At 44.3% G+C, this 14,353-nt stretch overlaps 1 protein-coding gene across 1 annotated transcript in view; it reads left to right on the forward strand.

The window, feature by feature from the left end:
* The window catches only part of TMEM266 (transmembrane protein 266), a 98,677-nt gene that overhangs the window by 53,414 nt on the left and 30,910 nt on the right, over nt 1–14,353 (forward strand). Inside the window, exons 6-8 of the mRNA XM_072627117.1 lie at nt 261–317; nt 3,700–3,838; nt 6,207–6,322. Coding sequence (XP_072483218.1) covers nt 261–317; nt 3,700–3,838; nt 6,207–6,322 — 312 coding nt within the window. The remainder of the gene's footprint in view (nt 1–260; nt 318–3,699; nt 3,839–6,206; nt 6,323–14,353) is intronic.

Here is a 14,353-nt window from a genome sequence, read left to right on the forward strand (position 1 = left end):
CTTCATGAGATGGTGTACTCTCCATCACTTGAGGTATCTGAGTGGAATCTGGAGTGTGCGTCTACCAGGGATGGTATAGAGGGCCTTCCTGCTCATGTCCAGTATGGATGAGGAGGCTACAAGCTCCCTTCTCACTCTGATCTTCTATGATTTTGTAATTCCATGAAAATCAAAAAATTCCTGTTCATTTTCTCCTGAAACAAGTTATAAACTCCATAAAATTAAACTGGTTCTTGTCTGTTCTTGATTTGTCTCCTCAGACAATTCTCCGCATTGTGGTCCTTGGGATCTGGGATTACATCGAAAACAAAATAGAGGTAAGATTGTTGCTCTCACGCTTTGTAGCCTGATATTTCCTGGTACCTGTCCATGGTATGGGGAGGGGAGGGAGGAAGAGGGGGGAAGAGACATTGGATAAAGAGGAATGGAAGTATTTCTTCCCTTCCTTATTTGTGGTCCCAGAAATAGCTCATACAGGGGTAAAGAACCATGGAATGTGGGAGGAACCAGAACTAGAGGGCCCTTAGAATATGGGATTTCAAATCTGGAAGACCCTTGGAACACAGAAGAGAGAATGCCAGAGACAGAGGGCTCTTAGAACAGGTGAGTAGAATTTTGGAAGCTAGAACTCCTTTGTATATAAAATGGCAGAGCTGGAAGTAACAGAACCAAATAACAAAAACTAAAATACAGGACATCAACTGTTGAACATGGAAGGCTTATTTGAACATGGAACTTCAGAGCTGAAAGGCCCTTAGAACACAGAAGAGAATGCCCAAGATGGAAAGTTCTTAGGACAGATAGTGCAGAATTTTGGAAGCCAGAAGACAAGAAGAATACAAACGAAGAGCTGGAAATTACAGAACCTAGAATACAAGAGATCAAATGTTGAACCTGAAAGTAGCATTAGAACAAACGGCATCAGAGCCTTAGAATGTAGAACACCAGAGATAGTGGGGTATTAGAACAGGCAACATGGAATTTTGAAAGCCAGAAAACACCAAACATCATAGCTGGAAACAACAGAGCCTAGAATACCGTATGTCCAATGTTGAACCTGAAAAGGTCATTAGAACATGAAAAGTCAGAGATGGATGGTCTTTAGAATAGAAAATATTAGAGATGGAGAACTCTTAGAATAGGCAGTGTAGAATACTGGAAGCTTAAAATACGAAATGGCAAAGCTGGAAGAAACAGAGTCTAGAACATAGGACGTTGAATGTTGAACTTGTAACAGTCATTAGAACATAGAACTATAGAGCTGGAAGAAATCTGGAAATCTAGCATCTTCACTGAGGATACTGAGGCCCAGAGCAGACTCACAAGCTCATAGATTTTAAGATGGATGGGATATTAGCTGCCATCACTAGCCTCTCATTTTGCAGATGGGGAAACTAAGGCCCAAAGAAGTAAGTGACTTGCCCAAGGTCTAGGGCTGCTAAAGTTCCCAATGGTTAGTATAGTAAAACCTTAGAACCTCCAAGAATATCTCATCCAACTCTTACCTGAGCAGGAATCCCCTTTCCAACATCCCTGACAAGTGCTCACCCAGTTCCCATTTGAAGACCCTCCACTGATGAGCAATTCACTACCTTCATAGGTGGTCCATTGTTGGATACTATTAGAGAATTCTTCTTTATATTGAATTAAAATCTGCCTCATTGTTACCCACCTACACACATGAACACATACACGTACACACACACCACCCCCAAACCATACACAAAATCCTGAATTTTGTGTCATGGATCCCTTGGGTGGTCTGGTGAAACCTATGGCTCCCTTCTCAGAATAATGTTTTTAAATGCACAAAATAAAATACATAGGATTACAAAGGAATCCAAGGGTTCATGAAAATAAAAGTGTGTTTTCCCCCATACAAATTCATTAGCCTCCTGAAATCTATCCATGAATCCCTTGGTTAAGAATCCCTGTTCTTGATGATCACAGAGGATTCTGGCAACTCCAAATACTAGAATCCCAGGATCCTAGATCCTACATCCCTTCTCTCCTTTACATGACATCCCTTCAGATATTTGAAAACAGTTACCACATCCCCCCTCCAAAAAAAATGTCCCCCATTCTCCAGTGCCCTCACATTCACTTAAATTCACTGATGAACAGTTATTCAACTGGTATCATGACTCTAGATCATCGGAGCCCAACCTTGGCAAAATGCCTCAGGCAATCCCAACCAATTTCAAGGAATGTCTCAAGTCAAATTTAATTTACTTTCATGGAAAGATGTACTAAAATACGTGGGAGATACCAAGGAAAGGACATTTGTCAGATGAAGAGAAAGACCAAGTTAAGAATTTTCCTCCAATACTGGGAATTGTTGCTCTAGTTGGAATAATGGGGTATTGTGGAGTGGGTGCAGAAGGTGCTTCACACTGGGAGATTCCTAGGAGAAAGCCCTGGTATAGGCGGGATGGGGGGGCAGGGATACGGAAAAACAATCTGATTGGAAAGAATCATCGATGGAAAGCTGCTATCAACAGCACATCCAGCAGGGACAGCAGCAAGCTGGGATATCCAACAGTCAGGCAGAGGAAAGAGGATTGTTTTGTATGTCATTGGTCCAACCAGCCAGTGGCTTATCCTAATGATAATATAACAGTAATGCCTTCTGTCTGTTTTAAAAACGCATTTGCATACCTTCTCCCTGGATCATTTGCAAGATAGATTAAGAGGAAAGAATGCTACATGACGGGACACTAAGTTCCTTGAGGGTTGGAAGTTTTTCTTGTTGCATCCTTTCATCCCTAGCACAGGACATATTGCAAGCAATTAACCAATATTTATTGAATTGAATTGAATTGGCTGGGAATTGTTACTCCCACGTCCCCAGGTTAAACCCTGCTCAGATGAGCTGTATTCCTTTACCTTTCCAGAACTCAGGTTCTTCATCTATAAAATCTAATCAGGGTCCAGATCACTGGGATTCGTGAATTTGGTTAGGAAAATATTTTGATGGTGGTATTTAGTCATATTGGTTTCCTTTGAAATCCTATGTATTTTTATTATATGCTTTTATAAACATGATTTGGAGAAGGGTTCCCAAGGCTTGCCCAGACTGCCAGAAGTGGGGTACACAATCCTCAACAAGGTTAGGGACCTCCTAGGCTAGAGGAAGTGGGTTAAGTGCTGAGCTTGGAGTCAACAAGACCTGAGTTCAAATCTAGCCCCAGACACTTACTAAATGTGTGACCCCAGGCAAGTCCCTTCACCGTGTTTGCCTTAGTTTCCTCATCTGTAAAACGAACCAGAGAAGGAAAAGGCAAGCCCCTCCAGTATCTCTGCCAAGAAAATCCCAAATGGGATCATGGAGAGTCAGATATGATTGAAGTGACTGAACAACAATAGGACGTTGTTCCAAAGTCCCTTACAGGTCTACACCTGTCTGAGCCTGTGTGTGAGTGTAGGCAGGTAATCAAAGAAAGACCAGAGAGCTGAGGTGGCCAGGGAAGGCTGCCTGACAGAGGCGATACCTGAACAGCGCCTTGAAGGTAGGATTTAGAGAAGCCGAGGAAAGAAGGGGCAAGCCTAAATTCCAGACTGAGGAAAATAGTCATAACCTCTTGAAAGCATCTTTTCTAGATATTATAATGGCAATGATTGGCCCCCTTATCCCAGCACCCAATTCTGCCCCCAGCTGACCACCTGATATCCTCTTCCTCCGTCTTCTCCTTCTCTCAGGTGTTTGATGGGGCTGTGATCATCTTATCCTTGGCCCCCATGGTAGCATCCACCGTTGCCAATGGCCCCAGCAGTCCATGGGATGCCATCAGCCTGATCATCACCCTGCGCATATGGAGAGTCAAGAGAATCATTGATGGTAAGCATGACTCAGCCAGCAGAGAAAGTGATTTGTCTGGGGGCGAGGTGAGTGTGCCCCACAGGGGACAGTCCTCCAACTGGCTGAAGACCTCATTTAACAAGACTTCATTTAATAAGCATGAAGCATCCCTGTGTGTAGATCACCCTGCCCTAGGCTGGGGGAGACTCAGTATTTAGATAAGCGTCCCCCACGCTTGGGAACTTGCAGGCTGGGTTGGGGGGAGGAGACAAAAATACAGATGGTTACAGTACAGGTATTATTACATGAGAGGTATTTTCGATGATGCACCTATGGTGCTCCGGGCAGACAAAAGTGAATGATTGTCCTTGTTCTCAGAGATCTTACATTCAGTTTGGAGAGAATACGGGGTCACCTTGGCAGCAGAGGCAGCCGGAGGGAAGAGGAAGACATAAGCAGATGCATGCATTGGAAAGATAATTCTACATAGTGTTTAAGGGACTAAGCCCTGTCCTCAGGTTTACTAGTTGTGTACCCAGAGATTAAGTAACCTCCCTGTGCCTCAGTTTTTTCACCTATAAAATGAGCAGATTGGACTCCCAGACCTCTGAAGTCCCCTCAAACTCAAAATCTATGTGTCTATGAGCCAATAACTCAAGGAGTACAAATTTTATTATCCTTATTTTACAAACAAGGAAACTGAGTCTGGGAGAGAGACAGCTACGTAGCTCAGTGTATAGTGCCGGGCCTGGAGTCAGGAAGACCTGAGTTCCAATCCAGCCTTAGATATTCACTGGCTGTGTGACCCTGGGCAAGTCACTTAACCTCTGTTTGCCTCCATTTCCTCAATTATAAAATGGAGACAATTACAGAAACTTCCTTGAAAGGTTGTTGTAAGAATCAAATGATCTAATACTTGTAAAGTACTTATCCAATGCCTCACACATAGTAGGTATCACCTAAATGCTTATTCCTTTCCCCACATGCCCACAACTAGTAAACATGAGAATTAAGGTTGGCAATCAGGTTTCCCGAGACTGGGTCCAGGACTTCGTCAGCTGCACTCCACGGCCTCCCTGATGGCCCCTGACCTCTCTCAGTCATACCATTAGAAAGAAAGACAGGAGGCCAGAGGACCAAGATGTTGTTTCCTGCATCTTCTATGCCTGCTCTGCCCAGATGGACTTTTAGACACTAATGGAAGATAACAGCCCACACCCCAAACGCCCTTCCTGGACGTCTCTCCCTCTTTCTTCTGCGATCCCTCCCCGTCTTGGAGATTCCTGATAAAAAGATGTGCTACAGGAAGCTGCTGTGAATCTGAGCACACATGAAGAGGCAGCCTCCCCGTGCCCTTCCCAGGATACCTGCACGGTCATGCCCAGTACTGAAGAGTAACAGAATCAGGCTCGGAAGAGAGCTTGTAGGCTGTCTTATCATCCAATACCTGGGGAAGAAGCTCTTCTTTTAAAAAAAATAATTAACAACAGCTATGAATCTAAATAAATAAGTTTAACAATTAATTTTTAAAAATCAGTAATAATAATTTAAAATAAAATAATACTCAAAATGTTTTGATATTTGTGGTGGTACCTGAAGTTATACAACCTTAAGGAGTTAAGTAGTATATGTATTGGTATCCCAGTTTTAAAGATGTGAAAGCTGAGTTCCATAAAGGCACAATGAGATCCCCGTAGTTCACAGCTAACAACTATTGCTGCTCCTCCTCCTCCTCCTCTTCCTCCTCCTTCTCCTCCTCTTCCTAAAACTACTACTACTACTACTACTACTACTACTACTACTACTACTACTACTACTACTACTACTACTACTACTACTACCACTAGCATTTACATAGGCTTATAAAGAGCTTTTTTTTTACATATGTTAACTCATTTAATCCTCACAACCCTAGGAGCTATTTTAAAGATAAAAAAACTGAGGCACAGAGATTTTTTTAAGTGACTTGCCCAGAGTCACACAGCTAGTGAGTATCAAGGAGAGGATTTGAATCCATGTCTCCTGACTCTATGCACAGCCTGGACAGTGTATAAATTACCATTGGAAAAGAGGGGTCTGACCATGGCAAACAACTCAGAGATGAGCTAAAGCTTTGAAATTGACCCAACGGACCTCCCAAGCCTGTTGGAGAGCCTCAGGTAAATAGTCTGGTGTTCCTAGATTGGGTCTAAGAATATGTCACCATTTTCGCTAGATTGAGTCTCCTAGGAGCCCTTGGGTAGCCAGCAACTTTTTCCTCGAAGAATTAGATCCATGGGATGTTCACCAAGTTGCTTTGCCCTTTGGTGTCTTCAAGCCAGATTTGACCAGAGCCAAGCTCTCAGAAGGCTCCAGCCTGAGCCAGGTCATCATTGTGTTTGTAAAATAGTCATCTCTTTTCTTTCAGCCTATGTCCTACCAGTGAAAGTGGAGCTGGAGATGGTCATTCAGCAGTACGAGAAAGCCAAGGTCATCCAAGATGAGCAACTGGAGAGGCTGACGCAGATTTGCCAGGAGCAAGGGGTAATGCACCTGGGGTTTTTTTATTCTGGTTGGATCTTTGCTCAATAGCCCTGGTTTTACTGGGACTTAGAAGCCTAGAATATTATGGGCAAAGGAGCCTTAGAATATAAACTGTCAGAAATGGGACCTTAGAACATAAAATGTCACAGCTGGGATGGACCTTATAACCAAGAATGTCACCCTGGAACACAGAATATCAAAGCTGGGAAGGACCTTAGAACACGAATATCACCTTCAGATACTTAATAGCTGTGTGACTCTGGATAAGTCACTTAACCTGTGTTTGCCTCAGTTTTCTCATGTGTGAAATGAGGGCATTGGACTTAACCCCCCCTGTTCTCCCCGGATCTAACAATCTATGATCTGTGGCCCTATGACCTCTGTGATCATTGAATCTCACGTTCTTTGACAGATAAATAAATAGACCTGGGGGAGAGCATGATTTTCAAAGGGGCACTTAGCCAGATGGTGGCGGAGCATCCATTGTATGACTCCCAGACCAGCCTTTCTATTATAGCAGCCTCTTTGTGCAGGCACAAATAACAGCACAAAACTCCCCTTATATCTGTCCGAGAGACATCCAACCTTCTCTAGAACAAAGAATCCACCACCCAATCAAGAGTTACCAAGCCCCTAATATTTGCCAGGCACTCAGTTCAAAGTTCTGCTCACAAAAGTCTAGTACAGGATACACGAAATGAAGGAGTAAACTGGGCTCAGTGGTCCCTGAGCTCCCTTCCAGCACCAAGTCTCCTTCTGTGAGTATATGAGTGACATCAGCAACGAGTCCTCCAAGAACTCTGAGGAAGGAGAGATCCCTGGGAAAGGCAGACAGCTGCAGGAATGGAGAACAAAGCTTCAGGAAAGGGATGGGACTTGAGCTGAACCCTGAAGTGAATTTTCCAATCTAGCCACTAAGCAGGAAACATTGTTTCAGAGGTTGCAGGGGCTGCCCTGGTCAGGTAAGGAAGGCAGGGACCACATCCCCACCCCCATATCCCTGGGGCCTCATAGGTACTCTTGCATTCTTACTTATCCCAAGGAAAGTCAGAAGCATCTCTATCTCTGGACCAAGGTCAAAAGACTGAAGCTGCTTAGTGCATACATGCACACTTACACAGACATAGTAATAATTAATAATGATGATGATGGTGATGACAAAAGTGATGATGGTGATGATGTGGTGATGACTATGGTGATGATGATGGTGACTATGGTGATGATGATGGTGATGATGGTGGTGGTAGTCATAGTGGTTATGGAGATGATGATGATGGTGGTGATGATGTAGTATCTGAAGTTTTATAAAATGTGACATTACACAATATTTGATCCTCACAACCATCCATTAAAATAGGTGCTACAATTATCCATCCTTACAGATAAGGAAAGTGGAGATCAGAAAAGTCAGATGATTTGTCCAGGGTCACGTAGAGAATATCGGAGACCTGTTTCAAACTGAGGTCTTCCTAGCTCCACAAGGTGATCCAGTATGATGTAGGGGGCACATGAATGTATTCAAAGGACCAGGGTTCAAATCTTGTCTCTTCTATGTACTGTGTAACCTTGGGAAAATCATTTTATTTCCCCTGTCCCAGTATCTTCCACTTACTAGGTGCTCAATAAGTATTCACGGAATGAATGAATCTTAGATATTCTAGTCAGGTCTTCCAACTAGAGAGACTGAAAGAACACAGGAAGGACAAGGAGACTGTGCAGTCACTGCAAAGAAATCCCCTCCTTAAAACAAACAGGTCACAGCTTTGAAATCATTTCAGGAGACCAGATTTTTTTTGATTGTTTAAAATAAATTTAAATAATTTATTTTTTTAACTGGTGAAAGTCCATCTTCTCTGCCCCACACACAAAAAGGAAAGAAAAACAAAATCGTAGTAACAAGTCTGCCTAGTCAAGCAAAACCAAACAAAATCAAAAAAAAATACTTCCCCCATTGGTCACGTCCAAAACAAAAACAAGTCTCCCAATCTGCACCCTGAGACCATGCCTCTGACAGGACGTAGGTAGCAGGAAGGCATCATGAGTCCTCTGAAATCACGGTTGGCCATTATGTTAATTAAAGTGGCGACCATACCTTTTATGGGAGTTATTGGAACCCAGCAGAGAAAGAGTTCAAGTAATGGTGAAGAAAAAAAGATCAGGTGAATTTTAAGCACAGAGTCAGAAGACCCAAGTTCAAATCCTGCCATGACCCCAGAAGTCGTTTCCTCTCCCTGGGCCTCAATTCTCTCGTCTGTAAAAGGCAGAAGTTAGACTAGAGAAGACTTGGTCAGACCAAGACTTCTGACTCCAAAGTCTTATGAGCCTTAAAGGCCTCCTGTCAGCATCAAAGTGACCCGGGGAGGTCTCCCAGGCTGTTCAAGCAGAGCCAGCATGCTTCATGAAGGGGGTTCGCCTCTGAGGTCTGGCCCCCAGAGTTTGATGAGTGTTGTCAGCCCCTAGAGCTCTCAAAGACAGCAGAGGGAGCCCCACACCAGTGGAATCACAGCCCTCCAAAGCGGCCAAGGACGGATGGATGGACACAGTACATCCCAGCAGCAAACAACGGCTCATAAATTTCCTCTGTCTTGATAGACCTTGAATTGGGGCCAAGCAGACGTCGGTCTGAGCTACCATTCGAGGGAAACGCTCTCGTTTGCTGCCGTGAGCAGCCGAGGAAATGCTGCCACAAGCATCGCATTTTCCCTCCATAAATTAACAGTTTCATAATTCTGCAGGGAACAGGTTGTCAGCTTGAGTGAAGTCACATTGATGGCACAAATATCCAGGCGGCCAGGACGGGAAAAAACCATCTCCCACTGTGTTCAAAATATCCAAGATCTAAATGCCTCCCATGGCCCTTGCTCTCAGCCCTCTGTTCTTCTGAAATGGTGTAGGGAAAGGGGCCCCAGACTTGAAGTCCTGAGATTCTGCTACTTCTGGCCGGGTGACCTTGAGCAAGGCCTGTCTCCTCTGTGAGGCTGAGTTTTCTCACATGCCAAGCGTCATAAGGTTACAGAGCTACATCCAGAACGGTTCTCGGGGATCGTCTAAACCATATTTTACAAATGAGGAAACTGAGTCTCAATGTGGTAAAGTAACTTGTCCAAAGTCATACAGGTAAGTAAGCATCAGGGTTGGGATTAGAACCCAGGGGTGGTGATCCCAGAGACTGTGCTTTATTCCACTAAGGTCCCTTCTGGCTCTGGCATGCACAATTTCTATGGTTTTCTGTGAGTGTATGTTTCAAGCAGAGGTTAAATTGTACAGATTCTACTCAGGAAAGAACCAATAAAGAAAGACAGGTTTTCCCTAAAGAGCAACATCTGGAAAAGTAAGGAAAGAAAGCAAACCATCCTGATTTAAAAAACACTCAAAGCACAGCTCATCTCGGTGGAGACAAAAAAGGAGAAAGTTGGCAAGGACACTTCTATATTATCCTGCCTCGTTGGGGGAGCCTCAGAAAAAGTTGTCGTGGTAGTAGTAACTGTAACAATAATGGAGAAGGAGGAAGAGGAGGAGGAGAGGAGGAGAAGGAGAAGAGAAGGAGAAGAAGGAGGGAAAGAAGAGAAAGAAAGAAAGAAAGAAAGAAAGAAAGAAAGAAAGAAAGAAAGAAAGAAAGAAAGAAAGAAAGAAAGGAAGGAAGGAAGGAAGGAAGGAAGGAAGGAAGGAAGGAAGGAAGAAAGAAAGAAAGAAAGAAAAAGAAAGGAAGGAAGGAAGAGAAAGGAGGAAGGAAGAAAGGAAGGGAGGGAGGGAGGGAGGATTTGAATAGATTAAGAACATTGTGATTAGATGCCACCATCCCAAATGCTCATAATCAAACCACATGGAATGAAAAGCTTTCAAAGTAGAGGGAGGCACCTATTCTCCCTGCCTGCTACAGATGACCCAGAGATGATCTCAGGGAGCGTAAAAAGGGTGAGTCTGCATCCTAAGACTTTTAGTCAACTAAGAAAAGTAGTTATTTTATCTACCTGTGCCGTAGTCTCTAGACCTTTGAGCATAAAATGTGACCCCTTGTAGGGCACATTATAATATAATGGAGATTGTGTGTGTGTGTGTGTGTGTGTGTGCGCGCTCGTGCGCACACACGCGCATACACATGCGTTGAACTGAAAGGCCATTGAAGTCCCTTCCAATTCTCAAACTCTGTTATCCTGTGATGCTCTGAGAGGAAGGTAGAGATTTGTCCCAAAGTCATTTTCATCTGAACTGCATAGAGAAAGATAAGAACAAGATAATAATTCTAAAACCATCCCCCCACAAAGGGCCACCCATCGCCCCTGCCATTTGGGTTAGGGAGCAGGGAACAGGGAAATGCCAGTCAGGGTCATGTGAAGCAGGGGGCACAGCTGCAGTGACTGAGAAAGCCAAGTAGGGAAACTTGGAATACTGTGGAAATTCGAGGAGGGGGTGGGGAGAGTAAAAACCTCAGTCAGTGCAATACAATTGCTTCTAAGAGTCAAGGAAACAGAGAAGGAAGCTGTTGTGATCAAGGCAACCAGGTGGCACAGTGCTGGATCTGGGCTCAGGAAGACCTGAGTTCAAATTCGGCCTCAGACACTTGTGTGATCCTGGGCAAATCACTTAACCTCTGTCTGCCTCACTTTTTCTCATCTGTAAGACGGGGATAATAATTGTACCTATCTCCCAGGGTTGCTGTGAGGATCAAATGAGATAATTTTTTTTTTTAAATGCTTAGCACAATACCTGGCATATAGTAGGAACTTAATGCCTGTTACCCTCCCTGCCCTCTGACCCTCACACCAGTGAAGTCATAGACCTGGACCAATTAGTAGCAGTAATCCAGTGAAGACTTCCTGGTGTCATGGAAGTGATCCCAGGGTGACCCTGGTGGGCATGCCAGCACAGCAGAAAACCAAGGCTGGTTGATCCTACCAAGCCAGAAGGTGACTACGCCCAGGCCCAGGGGAGTCCTGTAGGTCTGCCATAGTAGGTCTGGACTAGCCAAAGGCTAAAAGGATTGGCCAACAGGGCACGGATCTCCTCCTACAAGGCACTCGGGAAGGGTGATAACCTCCCCATGAGAGAGCCTTTGTGCCTTCATGCCCCGAGTCCCCGTGACTTCCTAAGCACTCTCTGTCCATTAACTTGTTTGTTTCTCAGGAGCACCTGGGAAGAAGGTTTGGAAAATAGTATTGTCCCTGTTTTACAGAGGAGGAAACTGAAGTTCTAACCCAAAATCAAGTCCTCTCTTAATTACACTATCCTGCCTCGCACCCGGAGGATCTTGTTGCCATTTTTTTTACACAAAATTGAGAAAAATTTTGCTCAATGACACCCACACCCCTGACCTGTGAGGGAGTAGGTCTGGGGGAGGGAAAGGATACTATTTTTCAAGACTAGATTTGGCTTGAGGTCAGTGTCTCCACTGAAAAGTTTGATCTAGGGAGTCACTTTCTATTTCCTCTTTCCTAATCACTGCAGTCAATCAGTCAACAAGTGTATATTGAATGCCAGCTGTAAGATCTAGGGAGGTAGACAAAGTGAAAGTCCTTGCCCTCGAGGATCGTACATTCCCAATAAACGTTCATTAAGCTCCTATTCAGTGCAGAGCACTCAGATATCATTGTTCAGAGTCCAACAGGACTGAAAAGAACTCAAGTCAAGTGTAAATGGCCTCTGGCCACGTCCTCAGGTTCCTGTGACTGTGGCTTGTGTTGTTCAGTTGTGTTCGATTCTCCATGACCCTGTTTGGGGTTTTCTTGGCAGAGATACTGGCATGGTTTGCCATTTCCTTCTCCAGCTCAAGCTTCCTACAAATGTGAAGGAGGTGCGGGGAAGAACGAGGTCTAAACTTTCTGGTGTCAAGGACAGAACCTCGTAACGTCCATGTTATAGGGTACACAAAGAGGTCAAGAAGCCAGTGCAGGAGACAAAGGTGAGGCAGTTAGAGAGGAAAGAGAATCAGGAGAATGCGATGTCTCTGAAGCCAAGAAGACAGAGATATTGGCAAGAAGGTCAACAGTATCGTATTCTGCCAAGCAGTCAAGGACAAAGGTGACTGAAAATTAGTTATTGGGCACTGGGAGGTTATTGGTGACCTTCAAGAGCAGAGAACTTATAGAACGGGGGATGAAAGAGGGTGTGGCTAGAGAGAACACAGAGGTGGAGGGATAGAGTTTTGGAGACTGTTTCTTATCAAGGCAAGAAATGTTAGCTAGATGGAGTCCAGGAAAAGGGAGTCCCAAGCATGCCCCACGCAATTCTCTAAGATCATAGAGGGTGAGGGCTGGTCAGCACCTCCCCAGGAACTCCCTACTCATGAAATCCTAGGTACAGTACAATAATAGTAATAGTAGTGATAACTGACATTGACATAGTGCCTGGTATACAGTTGGTACTTAATAAATGCTTTCTGGTTGATTGATTTTAAGGATTGCTTGGGGCTTAGTACAATCCCATGCAGCAGGTCCTTTAAGTTTCCTTAAGGAGATAGGTTGCAGAGATCTTCCTGGACAAATTTGACCCACAAGAGTGAGTGCTGAAGTCAAAAGTGGAAAGAGATTGGTCGGTATGTGTGCGTGTGGATGTTCATTGGAAACTGACAATGACAGGGACTGCTTTTGCCTTTCTTTGTATCCCTAGAGCTTTTCACAACACCTGGCACATAGTAGTCACTTTTAATAAATGAATGTTAATTGACCGTAAGACCCTGTGCTAGGAACTTTGGGGGATTCAGACATGTAGAAGCTGTAGTCCCCACTAGTTTAGCTAGAGAAACAAGGCACATACTCCCAAGGAAATAGATAATAGTACAAGGACAGATGTAAGGGATAAATGAGTGTTACAGAGAAATGCTGATGTTCAGAGGAAGTGGTCTTGGAGAACTTCCTGCACGAGGTGACATTTGAGCTGAGCTTTGAAGGATGAGCAGGATTCAGATGGGAAGAGAAACAAAGAATGTGAATCACAGGGTCAGGGAGGAGAGAGATGTGGTGAGGGAAGAGGGTTATAGGGAGGGTTAGGAGGGCTCCAGAGAGCACATCTAAGTAAGTAGTAGGAGAGTGGGTCAGAAATGTAGAGTACTTGGGGCAGCTAGGTGACACAATGGATAGTGTACTGGCCCTGAGTTCAAATCCAGCTTCAGACATTTACTAGCTGTGTGACCTTCTGCAAGTCACTTAATCCCAAATGGCTTGAAAGAAAGGAAGGAAGAAAGAGAGAGGAAGGAAGGAAGGAAGGAAGGAAGGAAGGAAGGAAGGAAGGAAGGAAGGAAGGAAGGAAGAAAGGAAGGAAGGATGGACGGAAGGAAAGAAGGAAGAAAGGAAGGGAGAAAGAGAAAAAGAAAGAAAGGAAGAAAGAAAAAGAAAGGAAGGAAGAAAGAAAGGAAGGAAGAAAGAAAAGAAGGAAGGAAGGAAGGAAAGAAGGAAGAAAGAAAGAAAGAAAGAAAGAAAGAAAGAAAGAAAGAAAGAAAAAGAAAGAAAGGTAGAATACACCTTTAAATGGTTGAGGCAAATAGGATAGTGGACTAGTTCTGAAGTCAGAAACTTGGGTTTGAATTTAGTGCTAGTACAGACTGTGTGACCCTGGGAAAGTGACTCTCAGTTTCCTCATCTATAAATGGTGACAGTCATTCCTGATTCACAAAGCTGCTTCTGAGACTCTTCTGTAAAGGGCTTTGTAAACCTTTCAGTCTCTCTCTGAGGATGGGGAGTACAGATGGGAAGAATCAATAAGCAGCTGGTCATGGTCAATCACCCCCCCGCAGCTGGGCCCTCCACCATAAAGAGCAGGATGATACCAGCAGAGATAGCAGCACCCATCGATCCTGCCTCGGAAGGGGAAACATAATGTCGTAGTAGAAAGAGAGCCAGATCTGGAATCTGGAGGTCACACTTAACCTTTGCTGGATTGGTTTGCTTCTCTCCAACATGAAGAGTTTGAACCTTCCAAGGCTAAGCCGATGCTTCTTGGTGGTCCCTGTGAAGAACGTAAAACACCATGGCTGTGCCGCGAACACTGAGTGGAGCCATTGATTGACCCAGCAGCCAGTGTGACTGAGGACGGATG

The sequence above is a fragment of the Notamacropus eugenii genome, chromosome 1, assembly GCF_028372415.1.
Source record: "Notamacropus eugenii isolate mMacEug1 chromosome 1, mMacEug1.pri_v2, whole genome shotgun sequence".
Taxonomy (NCBI): domain Eukaryota; kingdom Metazoa; phylum Chordata; class Mammalia; order Diprotodontia; family Macropodidae; genus Notamacropus; species Notamacropus eugenii.